This window comes from Leucoraja erinacea, chromosome 15 (assembly GCF_028641065.1).
Source record: "Leucoraja erinacea ecotype New England chromosome 15, Leri_hhj_1, whole genome shotgun sequence".
Classification (NCBI taxonomy): Eukaryota; Metazoa; Chordata; class Chondrichthyes; order Rajiformes; family Rajidae; genus Leucoraja; species Leucoraja erinaceus.
The window spans coordinates 6,756,790-6,772,133 of NC_073391.1; the positions used below are offsets into that span (position 1 = coordinate 6,756,790).

Genomic DNA, 15,344 nt, shown 5'->3' on the forward strand with positions numbered 1-15,344 from the left:
AATCTCTCGCTGGCATAGCTCTAGGGGTCACCGAGACACACAAGCTCGCCGACCACGACAAGGTTGCAAAATAGTGCTCAGCCTATTTTGGGCAGGCAGTGCTCAGTCTACCAGAAGAAGACAGTGAACATTACAACATAAGGAGCCAGTGCTTGGTTCGAGCAGGGAAGGCAGCACTCTGTCTATCCTAAACAGTCAGTACTCAGCACATGGATGGAATCATCAAGAAGTTGGGCCAGTGCTTTTACATTCTTTGATCTTCAGAGAGGCCAATAACAACCTTCTACAGATGCACTATAGAAAGAATCCTGATCGGTTGCATCATGGATGGATATGGCAATTCCGATGTACAGGAACACAAGAGGCTGCACTGAGTGGTGGACTCAGACCAGTCCATCACGGGCGCAGCCTTCTCCACCATTGAAGCCATCTACGTGAGATGCTGCTTCAATGGTTCCCAGCACCCAGGCCATGCCTCTTCTCACAACTACCATCGGACACGGGTGCAAAATCTGAAATCTCTCACTACCGGGTTCAGGAAAGGCTGGCGATTCAACCATCAGGTTCTTGAACCAACCTACACAGCCTTAATCCTACATTGACAATGGAACGCAAGGGCCCGGCTCCTGCACTACCATGGACTTGTTTCATAATTGTGTTCGCATTATTGTCTTGGTTTTTGCACAGACATTTTTTTTTCACTTTTGTCGCAGGATTTATGTAAAATGTATGCGTTCATGTGTTATCTGAATCGATATGCCTGTGATGCTGCTACAATGATGATTTTCATTGTACCTGTGTCGACCATATGTGTGCGTATAACAACAAACTCGACTTTAAGACTTTTGACCTTACTTCATAAACACTAATATTTTAATTGAATTTTAACGATATTTTTTCTCCTCAGGCAACTGACCTGGCACAGTGGACTAGATTACCTGACCGTAATGCCGATAATAACCTATCTGAAATAGGTTTACTTACTATTGGTATTTCATACCAAATAACTGGGCAGAGACTACATTTTACAAACAAGACAAAAGATGTAAATTAACCTGGTTACTAACTAAAACAAATACCATGATAGAAAGACATGGTCAAGACCACAATATGGGCTTTTCGAGTCACACCGTCAGACAGCACGGAAACAGGCCATTTGGCCCAATGTGCCATGCTGGCCATGATGCCCCCACTTCCATACTAACCAGTCTCACCTCCACATTTGGGCCATATCCCTCTAAACCTTCCCTATCCATCCATGTACCTGTCCAAATGCCTCTTAAATGTTGTTATGGTATCTATCTCAACTACCTCCTTTGGCAGTTCGATCCGTAGACCCACCACACTCTGTGTGAAAAGGTTGGTCCCTCAGGTTCCATTTAAATCTTTCTCTTCTTACCTTAAAACCGATCTCCCCTGGTTCTTGAATCCCCCTACTCTGGGTAAAATAATCTGTGCATTTACTCTATCTATTCCCCTCACAATCATACCATGATAAGTCAACTCTCATCTTCCTGCACTCCAAGGAATAGAGTCTAAGCCTGCACAACTTCTCCCCATAGCTCTGGCCTTCAAATCTTGACAACATCCTCAAAATCTTCTATGCACTCTTTCGAGTTTAACAACATTCTTCCTGTAGAAGGATGACCAAAACTGAACAAAATACATCAAATGCGGCCTCACCAATGTCTTGAACAACAGTAACATAACATCCCAACTTCCATATTCAGTAACCTGAATGATGAAGGTCAATGTATTGAAAGCCTGCTGGACCACTCTATCTACCTGTGACAACAACTCCAGGGAATTATATTGATCCCTCTGCTCTAAAACACTTCCCAGGGCCCTGCCATTCACTGTGATGATCCTGTCCTGGTTTAACACCTCACACTAATCTGTATTAAACTCCATTCACCATTCTACATCCCACTTGCCCAACTGATCATGATCCTGTTGTAATTTTGACAACCATCTCTGCTATCTACGATACTACCCACTTTATTGTCATCTACAAACGTATCATGCCTGCACTATCCTCATCACAATCATTGATATAAACCACAAACAGTAATGGGCCCAGCACCAATCCCTGAAGCACACCACTAGTCACAGGCCTCCAGTCTGTAAATCAACTTTCCACTATCACTCATTGCTACCTCCCATGGCTAAAATAATCTCTCCAGTTAGCTACCTCTCCTTGGATCCCATGCAATCTAATCGTCCAAGGCAGCCTACCAGGCAGAACCCTATCAAATGTCTTGCTGAACTTCATATAAACAATGCCTGAGGGTGTGCCCTCATTAATTCATTCAGATTCATTCGACATGGTCTTCCATTCACAAAACCATGCAGACCATGCTAATCAGCCCCTGTCTATTCCAATGTCTACATATAGTTTGGCACCATCATGTGTGTGCACTGATTTCCTTCCTGATGGTAATCATAATCTCCTTTATCTTGCTGTCATTGATGGAGAGGTTCATGTCTTTCTCCATGGTAAAACAGAGGAGAAATACTCATTGAGGGCCTTGTCCATCTCCTGCAGCTCTACAATGAGATGACCAATTTGGTTTCTGAGAAGCTCTATTTTCTCTTTTGTTACTCTCTTTCCCTTAATGTGCATATCAAGTCTACTTGGATTTTCATTCATACTTTCCCTTCCCCTCTTTTTCCTCTCCTGACTTGCATCTTAGGTATGCTCTTCAGTTCACAAAACTCCTCCAGGGATACATTTGATCCCAGCTGCCTATACCTGTCCAATGCCTACTTTTTCCTAACCAGTGCCTCAATTTCTCTTGAGATTCCTTACTCCCACCTGCTTTGCCCTTCATTCTAACATGAACATGCATGCCCCGAGCAGCGCACCTTTAAAAACACTTTTGGGACGTTACTTTGCCTGCAAACAAACTACTCCAGTCAACTTGACCAAGTTTCGGTCTAATACTATTAAAATTGGCCTTGTTCAATTCAAGATTTTAAAGCATTGGCCCACCCTTACTTTATCCATAACTATTTTAAAGCTAATAGAACAGTGGTCGCTGGTCCCAACCTCAATCTCTCTGTACCCTAGAACATTAAGTTGCCAGTCCTGTCCCTCTCTTAATCAGGTTTCCGTAAGAGCTACAATGTCCCAGTCACACGTACCTATCCATGTCCTGAGTTCATCTGCCTTACCTATCATTAACATAAGTGCAATCCAGTCCAACAGTTCTCTCTCGCTTCCTGCTGTGCTCCAGCCTATTCTATCCACTGATCTTTCTTTCATCATACTGACTTCCGGCCTCTCTCTCACTTGTCTCAGTCCTGCATTGGATCCCATCCCCCTGCCAATCTAGTTTACACCCATCCAAGTAGCACGAGCGAACCTTCCTGCCAGGATATTGTTTCAGTCTTTTCACTCTGAAGAAGGGTTCTGACCTAAAATGCCACCTATGATTTCCAGATGCTTAATGCCACCACAGAGACACACTTCTTTAATCAACACTGGAGACGTTGTAATAAGTTTTACCTGAAGCACGAGCCAATTTCCCATCATATTTAGTTTTGGACAGGATGAGACTCAGCAGAGGCAATGGCTTATTTGTACAAAGGTTAGAGTTCAGTTTTCTGGTTAATTATCTTTTTGTCAGAACAATTCTGACATATGTTTATCGTTCAAATGTTATCTCTGGTTCGCTCTCCATAGATGCTGACTGACCTGCTGAATGCCCTCCAGACGTCCACATCTGCACCAGGTGCAGCGAGATGGGGCTCCTAAGGGACCGTATTAGGATTCTGGAGCAGCAGCTCGATGACCTCTGTCTGATCAGGGAGAGTGAGGAGGTCATAGAGGGGAGTTATAGGGAGTTGGTCACTCCAAAACCAAGGGAGAGAGAACTGTGGGTCATGCTAAGGAAGGGCAAGGGGCAGAGGCAGGGACGAGTGAGTACTCCAATGTCGGTACACCTTGCAAATAAGTACTCCTGTTTGAGTACGGATGGGGGTGACAGCCTGCCCGGGGGTAGCGAGAGCGTACGGGCCTCCAGCACAGAGACCGGCCCTGTTGCTCCTGAAGGTAGGGATAAAAAGAAGAGGGCAATAGTAATTGGGGACTCTATTGTTAGGGGGTCGGATAGGCGATTCTGTGGACGCAGTCGGGAGACCAGGATGGTAGTCTGCCTCCCTGGTGCCAAGGTCTCGGACGTGTCTCAACGCGTCCAAGATATCCTGAAATCAGAGGGAGAGGAGCCTGAGGTCGTGGTACATATAGGTACCAATGACATAGGTAAAAAAAGGGAAGAGGTCCTGAAGGGAGGATTTAGGGAGTTGTGAGGAGAGTTAAGGAAAAGGACCAAAAAGGTAACAATCTCAGGATTACTGCCTGTGCCACGCAACAGTGAGAGTAGGAATGGAGCGAGGTGGAGGATAAATGCGTGGCTGAAAGACTGGTGCAGAGGGCAGGGATTCAAGTTTCTGGATCATTGAAACTTATTTTGGGGAAGGTGGGACCTGCACAGAAAGGATGGGTTGCATTTGAACCTGAGGGGGACCAATATCCTGGCGGGGAAATTTGCAAAGGCTACTGGGGAGACTTTAAACTAGAATGGTTGGAGCGAGGGACTCAAATAGAGAAAGCTAGTAGACAGAATGGGAGGCAGGAAGCAGAAAAGGGAAGCACTCGGGCACAAGAGGAGAAAGAAAAAAAGGAAATACAGAGAATAAGAGGCGGGGCGTTTCTTAAATGTGCATATTTTAATGCTAGGAGCATTGTAAGAAAGGTGTATGAGCTTAGAGTCTGGATAGACACCTGGAAGTATGATGTTGTGGCGATCAGTGAAACATGGTTGCAGGAGGGCTGTGATTGGAAACTAAATATTCCAGGATTTCGTTGCTTCAGGTGTGATAGAATTAGAGGGGCAAGAGGTGGAGGTGTTGCATTACTAGTCAGGGAAGATATTACAGCAGTGCTTTGGCAGGATAGATTGGAGGGCTCATCTAGGGAGGCTATTTGGGTGGAACTGAGAAGTGGGAAAGGGGTAGCAACACTTATAGGGGTGTATTATAGACCGCCAAATGGGGATCGAGAATTGGAAGAGCAAATATGTAAGGAGATAGCAGATATTAGTAGTAAGCACAAGGTAGTGATTGTGGGAGATTTCAACTTTCCACACATAGACTGGGAAACACATTCGGTAAATGGGCTGGATGGTTTGGAGTTTGTAAAATGTGTGCAGGATAGTTTTTTGCAGCAATACATAGAGGTACCTACTAGAGGAGGGGCAGTGTTGGACCTCCTGTTAGGAAATGAGACGGGACAGGTGGCGGAGGTATGCGTTGGGGAGCACTTCGGGTCCAGTGATCACAATACCATTAGTTTCAATATAATTATGGAGAGGGTCAGAACTGGAACTAGGGTTGAGATTTTTGATTGGAGAAAGGCTAACTTTGATGAGATGCAAAATGATTTAAAAGGAGTGAACTGGGACATTTTGTTTTATGGGAAGGATGTAGAAGAGAAATGGAGGACATTTAAAGAGGACATTTTAAGAGTACAGAATCTTTATGTTCCTGTTCGGTTGAAAGGAAACAGTAAAAATTGGAAAGAGCCCTGGTTTTCAAGGGAAATTGAACATCTTGTTCGGAAAAAGAGGGAGATCTACAATAATTATAGGCAGCATGAAGTAAATGAGGTGCTTGAGGAGTATAAGGAATGTAAAAAGAATCTTAAGAAAGAAATTAGAAAAGCTAAAAGAAGACATGAGGTTGCTTTGGCAAGTAAGGTGAAAGTAAATCCAAAGGGTTTCTACAGCTATATTAATAGCAAAAGGATAACGAGGGATAAAATTGGTCCATTGGAGAGACAGAGTGGACAGCTATCTGCAGAGCCAAAAGAGATGGGGGAGATATTGAACAATTTATTTTTCTTCGGTATTCACCAAGGAGAAGGATATTGAATTATGTGAGGTAAGGGAAACTAGTAGAGTAGCTATGGATACTATGAGTTTCAAAGTAAAAGATGTACTGACACTTTTGAAAAATATAAAAGTGGATAAGTCTCCAGGTCCTGACAGGATATTCCCTAGGACATTGAGGGAAGTTAGTGTAGAAATAGCCGGGGCTATGACAGAAATATTTCAAATGTCATTAGAAATGGGAATAGTCCCCGAGGATTGGCGTACTGCGCATGTTGTTCCATTGTTTAAAAATGGTTCTAAGAGTAAACCTAACAATTATAGGCCTGTTAGATTGACTTCAGTGGTGGGCAAATTAATGGAAAAAATACTTAGACATAATATATATAAGCATCTGGATAAACAGGGTCTGATTAGGAACAGTCAGCATGGATTTGTGCCTGGAAGGTCATGTTTGACTAATCTTCTTGAATTTTTTGAAGAGGTTACTAGGGAAATTGACAAGGGTAAAGCAGTGGATGTTGTCTATATGGACTTTAGTAAGGCCTTTGACAAGGTTCCTCATGGAAGGTTGGTTAAGAAGGTTCAACTGTTGGGTATAAATGCAGGAGTAGCAAGATGGATTCAACAGTGGCTGAATGGGAGAAGCCAGAGGGTAATGGTGGATGGTTGTTTGTCGGGTTGGAGGCAGGTGACTAGTGGGGTGCCTCAGGGATCGGTGTTGGGTCCTTTGTTGTTTGTCATGTACATCAATGATCTGGATGAAGGTGTGGTAAATTGGATTAGTAAGTATGCAGATGATACCAAGATAGGGGGTGTTGTGGATAATGAAGAGGATTTCCAAAGTCTACAGAGTGATTTAGGCCATTTGGAAGAATGGGCTGAAAGATGGCAGATGGAGTTTAATGCTGATAAATGTGAGGTGCTACACCTTGGCAGGACAAATCAAAATAGGACGTACATGGTAAATGGTAGGGAATTGAAGAATACAGTTGAACAGAGGGATCTGGGAATAACCGTGCATAGTTCCTTGAAGGTGGAATCTCATATAGATAGGGTGGTAAAGAAAGCTTTTGATATGCTAGCCTTTATAAATCAGAGCATTGAATATAGAAGCTGGGATGTAATGTTAAAATTGTACAAGGCATTGGTGAGACCAAATCTGGAATATGGTGTACAATTTTGGTCGCCCAATTATAGGAAGGATGTCAACAAAATAGAGAGAGTACAGAGGAGATTTACTAGAATGTTGCCTGGGTTTCAACAACTAAGTTACAGAGAAAGGTTGAATAGGTTAGGTCTTTATTCTCTGGAGCGCAGAAGGTTAAGGGGGGACTTGATAGAGGTCTTTAAAATGATGAGAGGAATAGACAGAGTTGATGTGGAGCAGCTTTTCCCTTTGAGAATAGGGAAGATTCAAACAAGAGGACATGACTTCAGAATTAAGGGACAGAAGTTTAGGAGTAACATGAGGGGGAACTACTTTACTCAGAGAGTGGTAGTGGTGTGGAATGAGCTTCCAGTGGAAGTGGTGGAGGCAGGTTCGTTGGTATCATTTAAAAATAAATTGGATAGGCATATGGATGAGAAGGGAATGGAGAGTTATGGTATGAGTGCAGGCAGGTGGGACTAAGGGAAAAAAGATGTTCGGCACGGACTTGTAGGGCCGAGATGGCCTGTTTCCGTGCTGTAATTGTTATATGGTTATATGGTTATATGCTTCCTTAATTTCCTGGATTTATTTCAGCTTTACAGCATCTTCATTACTTCGATTTTGTATGAATGTCATTAATTACTTAGATTGTGCTACTTTGGTGCAATCGTTTATCCAAAAGCTTCATCGAGTAAATTCAAGAGGGATCTGCAGCAGTGAACCTATCGAGAGGGAATCATATTGGTCAGGGGAGAGGCAGGGACAGGGATTCAAAGAAACTTATTTTTCTCTTAACATCTGAAGTAGTCTGAAATGATTAGATGGGTTTGACAGAAGTAGGTACTCATTGTCTGCTATTTGCATCTTCCAAAGACGATCCTAATAAACTCAAAATGCATCATCTGCATGTTAGCGTTGTTTGACATGATTGCTTTCCTCTTTCCAGTCCCCTGCACCCCCTAAAGGGGTGTAATTGCACTTCATTTGTAAAATGCAGCTCTTTTGACCCTGAATAATGTGTATACTGTTGCCAAGAGGTAATCACAGCACTGCTGTCCATCACCGCCACATGGAGAGTTTAAATTGTTTGAGAAATGAATCAAGTATTTCGATATTTTTACATTTTTTCTTGTCCTATATAATCAACATCTCCAATATTTCTTTGAGGTATTTTTTTTGTTAATGTTGGTGAGAGGATCATTTGAGAAAGAGAAATATCTCTGAGTGCTTCATGAATTCAGGCATTTGAAGGGTGGTTATTCACGTTTTGATTGAACCTATTCAATTTTGTCTGCTTGTCCCTGAAAGTGACCAAAAATTTAACATTCACGGAATGGCATGAAAGGTAATCAGAGAGATAATCCGTCAATACTGGTAGTGGAAAATCACTTCCTGCAACTCAGATTTAAATAGCATGACGGGGTATGTCTGACATTTTCAATGCCAATATTCTACAGCAGTCAAAGATATTAAGCCTGAACTAATATTCTGGCATTTTACAAGTACAGCAGCTTTTTCTTCTCATACAACAGTGAGTGAGAAATTACAACACGCAATAATTAATAGATAAAGAACCGAGGAATGACTACATTTTATGAAAGAAGCATTCACATTGAGCAATTAATTCACCTGTACAAATGTGATGGGTGTAAGTAGTGAACACGAGTGTAAAAAAAGAATATAAGTGTGCAAACTTCTAATTCCAATATTCCTGACAAAATCTCTGCTTCCCGTGCCTTATCATAGCAAATATAACAATGTGCAATTAGCCTAAAATCTGTTATTATGTTTATGGTTTTCATTTGTACTTTTGTGCAAATATTAGCTATTTTTCACAGAACTATTTTGAATAAGCTTAATAATTCCTGAAAGGTTTTAGAAACATAGAAACATAGAAACATAGGTGCAGGAGTAGGCCATTCGGTCCTTCGAGCCGAATTTTAATTGTCCTTTATTGGTTCCATCAATTGGGATGTAGCTAAGCAATAGTAACACTTAGATATGTAATCTAAATGACTGTGAATGGTTAATTTAATTTCCCCTGAGCTTCACCAACAAGGTTTACTTTGCTTTACAGAAAGCATAAACAATAAAAAGCTATTTCTATAACTCCTGAAATTAGAAAATTACAAAGTACAAAGGATTAGAATTAAGATCAAATTAGGTAAAATGTGGAATGACTACAAAAGGTATAAAAATGGAAGTACACCAAGTTGAGTTTAATATTATAATATCTTGCTTTGTCTTTCAAGATGTCTGAAGATATTACACAAATCTAGAAAATGCATATTTAATTATCAAAATGAACACAGGAGTCTAATATATGAATAGCACATCACCGTTATTTACTAGAAGTAAAGCCTGAATTATATCTAACTCATTGTTTATATCCTACACAGTAACACAACTATAATATCAAATTGTATGTGATGTTCGAATTTCAAAGGAACTGTTGCAATAATGATACTAAAATAGGACAAACTTAAAAACAGAGATGTTGCATTTAATATAGACACAAAATGCTGGAGCAATTCAACGGGCCAGGCAGCATCTCTAGAGAAATGGAATAGGTGATGTTTCGTGTCGAGACCTTTCTTTATTTTGTCATAAGTGATAGGAGAAGAATTAGGTCATTCGGACCATCAAGTCTACTTCGCCATTCAATCATGGCTGATGTCTCTCCCTCCTAACCTCATTCTCCTGCCTTCTCCCCATAACCCTTGACACCCATACTAATTAAGAATCCATCTACCTCTGCCTTAAAAATATCTATTGACCTGGCCATTTGTCTCTATATTTGGTGTAAAACAGCATCTGCAGTTCCTTCCTGCACACAAGGTTGCATCTAATATTAGCTGACAGCAGAGCTTGAAACTGGAACAAATTCTAAAGTGCATTCCACAAATAAAACAGCATTTGCCACAGCCCAGGAAACAAGAAAGAAATCTGGTGGTACTGTAAATCAACTTCAGTTATTGTAATTTACAAATGCACTAAAAATAAAATAAAATTGATATGCATATGCCTGTGAACCCCATTGGGATCCAGAGCTAACTGTCTAGGAGCATCGGTATAAATAGAACTGCATCAAATATCTCAACAAATGAAAGTTTAAAGACTTCTAAAAAATAATAAATATTCAAAGCCAAGTGAGATCGAGAAAATGCATTGAAGAGCTGAGCGTGTTTATGGTTTCTTTCTCAAATAACGAAGAATCCTCCACAAATCTCCTCTACTTTGTAGAAGTTCTCCTCCTCTCTCCGACGAGAGTTCAGCAACATCCTCTCTCACTGCTCCCCCTCTGCGATTCCTCCTTCCCTCCGACTCTGCGACCACGTTTTAACCCAGACCCGTTACCACAGCCACATTTGTTTTCTCGGGACTTGCCTGCGCCTCCATCTCGTGTCTCAGCTTCGGTTCCAGACCTCCCAGTTCGGACCCAACAGGTTTCGACAGTCGATCAACCATTTTTCACAACAGTTCCCTCCCGTGCCCTGCGTTCTACACTGGCTGCGATGCGCCGGCACCAACAGGCCCTCGCTCTGACACTCGCACAGCTCCGGGTCTCACCTGCAATGGACCCCAACTGCTCTTCATTCAATGCCAGATCCACACACTCAACAAACGCTTCCTTTCCTACCTGGACTCCACAAAGGATAGCAAACCTATCCGCCTCCAGACCGGTCCCTCCACTGACACTCCTCGCCTCGACTGCCCGCAGGCCCAGGGCTCCACCGCAGGTCTGTGCCACCTGCCTGATCACCACAAGGCCGAGACCCGTGACCCCATCACTGCCATGAGGAACAATACCAACACTTACCGCCATCCTGGCCGATCCCAGACCCGGACCACTGAAACTGCCACCGTCGTCGACCTTCACCACCTCCCCGGGTCCACAATCACCATGGCCGCAGACCTTCATCGCCTCCCTGGGGCCGCTGCCGCCAACCCTCGCCACCTCCCCGGCCATCTGCTGACCGTGGGGTTGCCAACTGTCCCGTATTAGCTGGGACATCCCGTATATTGGGCTAAATTGGTTTATTCCGTACGGGACAGCCTTTGTCATAGATACATAGATGCATAGAAAATAGATGCAGGAGGAGGCCATTCGGGCCTTCGAGCAAGCACCATCATTCATTGTGATCATGAATTGTCCCGTATTGTCCCATATTTGTGATTGTCCCGTATTTGACTGCCGCAACTCGGGTCGAGGGGACTGTCGGGTCAGAGCGCCATGGCCGGTCCTGCATCACCAGTCCCGACGTCGTGCATCGGCAGCGCCTCGCCCGTGGCCCCGTCGGTCGGCAGCCCGGCCAGCCGTCCGACATTCGCACCTTCACTTACCGAACTCATGGTTGATCATCAATTCATGAGTTGGATGGGGTGCCGGGCCAAAACTCATCAGCTGGCACGCCGGCTGGGCTTTGTGCAGTCATTCACCCAGCCACGGCCGATTCGGTCAATGAATTGCCGTCAGTAATTTGTCCTGCATTTTAACCTTTTGTCCCTTATTGGGAGTGAGAAAGTTGGCAACCCTAGCCGACTGGGACCACCGACGCTTCGTCCGATTGATTTCTCCAGTGCCTGGCAGGCCTCCACCAGCGACGCCGCCGACCCTTGCCCAACCACCACCCACCAGGAGACCGCAGCCGTCGCTTTACCCGAGTCCCAGGCTCTGCACCTGGCCCACAGTCTCCACATTACCTGAGTCCCTGGCTCCGCACCGGGCCCACCGTCTCCACATTGCAGACTCCAACACCACGGAGTCTGACTCTGCTGGGGCCCTCGTGCTCCCCCCCCCCCCCCCCCCCCCTCCTACAGGTAACCTCACGGGTTTCACTGGTTCTTCCCCTTCCCCTTTTAACTAGGTGGCCCCAGCTACTCCCCCCACCCGTACAATAATCCTCATGCCCCCCTCCTCTCTGAACACCCACCATCCCCCCCACTAGACATCGCCTCGCCCTCCATCTACTCACCTGCCCTCCTCCGATCCCACCTCCCACCCTTGCCGCGTGTTCACCATCCCCCTGACCTCCCCCTTTCTGATACAGAAAGGTGTGTCCTCAGCAGAGGCCTCACCTTTGTTCCTCTCCGCCTCCACCTCAATGAGTTCGGGGTCCGCCACAAAGTAGGGCTCTTTTTCTGTTGCCTCCACCTCCGTGCTTTTCCTATGGGAGGGAGTCCTCACCACCCAGTGATGACCCCTTCTCCCGTCTCCACCAGTCCCCCTCCTCGAACTTCCCCAGTTGGCCCTCTACCTTCTTTAGACCTTTTCATTTCCAACTGCTGGCAGGACATCGACTGTCTCAACATTTTGACTCCCCTAACCTACTCTAACCTCACCCCCTCTTAACGTACAGCCCTCAGCTCATTCTGCAGCAAGCCTGACATTACAATCAAACCCACTGACAAGGGAGATGCCGTGGTAGTCTTGTGCACTGACATCTACTGGGCTGAGGCCAGGCAATGATTCTCAGACACCTCCTCCTACTTATCCTTGGACCATGAACCCCACAGATGAGCACCCGACCTTAATATCACATTACTTCCGGCACTCCGACCTCTAAAGCCTCCAACCTTATCTTTCCCCAGCCTCGCACTTCCCAATTTTATCTTCTCCCCAAAATCCACAAATAGAACTGTTCTGGCAAACTATTGTTTCTGCTTGTTCATGTCCCACTAAATTAATTTCCACATACCTCGACTCCATCCTATCCCCCCCCTAGTCCAATCCCTCCCCACCTATGTTCAAAACACTTCACACGCTCTTCATTTCAATGACTTCCATTTTCCAGGCCCCCACTCCCTCATCTTTACCATGTATGTCCAGTCACTCTACACCTCCATCCCCCACCAGGAAGGTCTTAAAGCCCCCCATTTCTTCCTCAACTGCAGAACCAACCAATTTCCATCTACTAACATTCCCTTTCGCCTAGCAGAGCTGGTCCTTACACTCAACAACTTCTCCTTCGATTCCTCCCACTTCCTCCAAATCCAAGGCAAAGTTGTGGGCACTCACATGGGCCCCAGCTATGCCTGCCTCTTTGTAGGGAACATCGACCAATCACCGTTCCAGGCGTACACTGGCCCTATTCCTGAAGACTACCTCCACAACATTGATGAATGCATCAGTGCTACCTCCTGCAACCATGCAGAACTCACTGATTTCATCAACCTCACGACTAGTTTCCATCCTGCACTCAAATATTCCGACATCTCCCTACCATTTCTAGATCTCACCATCTCCATCACAGGAGACAGACTATTGACTGACATCTATTACAAACCCACTGACCCCCATAGCTATCTTGACCACACTTCTTCCATCCTGCTCCCAGTAAAAACTCTATCACCTACTCCCGAATTCCTCTGTCTACGCCACATCTGCGCCCAGGATGGGGTTTTCCATACTAGGTCATTGGCGATGTCCTCATTCTTTAGGGAACGGGGGTTCCCCTCTTCCATTATAGATGAGGCTCTCACTAGGGTCTCCTCAATATCCCACAGCTCCACTCTAGCTCCCCCTACCCCCATTCATAACAAGGACAGAGTCCCCCTTGTCTTCACCTTCCAGCCCATCAGCCGTCGCACACAGCATATAATCCTCCAACATTTTTGCCACCTCCAACGGGATCCCACTACTGGCCACATCTTCCCAGCTCCATGACTTCCTGCTTTCTGTAGAGACCGTTCCCTCCGCAACTCCCTGGTCAACTCGTCACTTCCCACCCAAACCACCCCCTCCCCAGGTACTTTCCCCTGCAACCGCAGGAGATGCAACACCTGTCCCGTTATCTCCCCCTCAACTTCATCCAAGGACCCTGACAGTCTTTTCAGGTGAGGCAGAGGTTCACTTGCACCTCCTCCAACCTCATCTACTGTATCCGCTGTTCTATGTGTCAACTCCTGTATATCAGCGAGACCAAGCACAGGCTCGGCGATCGTTTCACTGAACACTTCCGTTCAGTCCGCCTTAACCTACCTGATCTCCCGGTTGCTCAGCACGTAAACTTCCCCTCCCATTCCCAATCTGACCTTTCTGTCCTGGGCCTCCTCCATTGTCAGAGTGAGGCCCAGCGCAAATTGGAGGAACAGCACCTCATATTTCGCTTGGGTAGCTTACACCCCAGCAGTATGAACATTGACTTTTCTAACTTCAAATAGCCCTTGCTTTCCCTCTCTCTCCACCCCCTCCTCTTCCCAGTTCTCCCACCAGTCCACTGTCTCTGACTACAGTCTAACTCTGTCCCGCCCACTCCTCTGACATCAGTCTGAAGAAGGGTTCCAACCCGAAACGTCAGCTATTCCTTCTCTCCAGAGATGCTGCCTGTCCTGCTGAGTTACTCCAGCATTCTGTGTCTACCTTTGATTAAAACCAGCATCGGCAGTTCTTTCCTACACAAGAATCCTTCATCTTGATGATGTTAAATCAACACCCCATTACAAATAATAAGTTGTCACAACAGCTTGGAGCTATTTATACTGCGCCATGATAAGCAGAACACACCACGATGATGGATAGAAAATAATAAAATAAAAGGTGCAAAATGCTCAGAGGCAAATGAAGTGACATGCTTATCGGTAATGTCTTTCAGCTGTCACGTTCTCCATGAACTGCATTTATATTCTGGAAACATTCTGTTATGCGCCACCAATACAAATGGTTTCAGCTACTCAGAAGAATATGATATGCTTGTTCCTTACCGCAGCATTGGTTGTGGTGAGTGTGCTGGTTGTTCAGCATTGTGGAACTGAGGCAGCTTTTTGGTCACTTGCTTGTAAATATTTCTGGCAGTGACACAAATCCAGAAAATCGTAGAGAGTGTGGAGTAGTGTAAAACAATCCCAACCTAGAAGGTAAAGATATACATATATATATATATTATATCATCAGGAGAGGAAAAACAACAGATATTGAGAGTGATAATGCAACACATTTAAAAGATTGTCGTGTGAAATGTGCCCTTTGCATGTTTATGAGCAAAAATTCTCAGAGGACATCAGTAGATAAAGTGATAACTGCTCTCTTTTATTCTCACGAGGGAAGATAAATATCTGCACAAATAAATCAACATGTATTATTCGTCGGAAAGTAATTAAACCTGTTTTTTATACATAATTTATAAAAGCATCTCCTGAATGCACGTCTCCCGCCATTTCTGCCATTCATGATTTTGTTGCCGTATGAATGTCAAATAAGCACTCACTGCAGGGTGCGTTTTTGTTCGGTTTCTAACATATTTGCTAAAATTCACAGCAGGTCTTCAGCATAACAGCAACCAAATTTTTGTTTCAGTTTA

At 44.6% G+C, this 15,344-nt stretch overlaps 1 protein-coding gene across 3 annotated transcripts in view; it reads right to left on the reverse strand.

Annotated features, from left to right (window-relative positions):
- The window catches only part of LOC129703924 (adhesion G protein-coupled receptor A3), a 619,806-nt gene that overhangs the window by 10,516 nt on the left and 593,946 nt on the right, over positions 1–15,344 (reverse strand). For all 3 annotated transcript variants that reach the window (XM_055646641.1, XM_055646640.1, XM_055646642.1), the window contains one exon: positions 14,749–14,894. In XM_055646641.1, the coding sequence (XP_055502616.1) occupies positions 14,749–14,894 (146 nt within the window). The remainder of the gene's footprint in view (positions 1–14,748; positions 14,895–15,344) is intronic.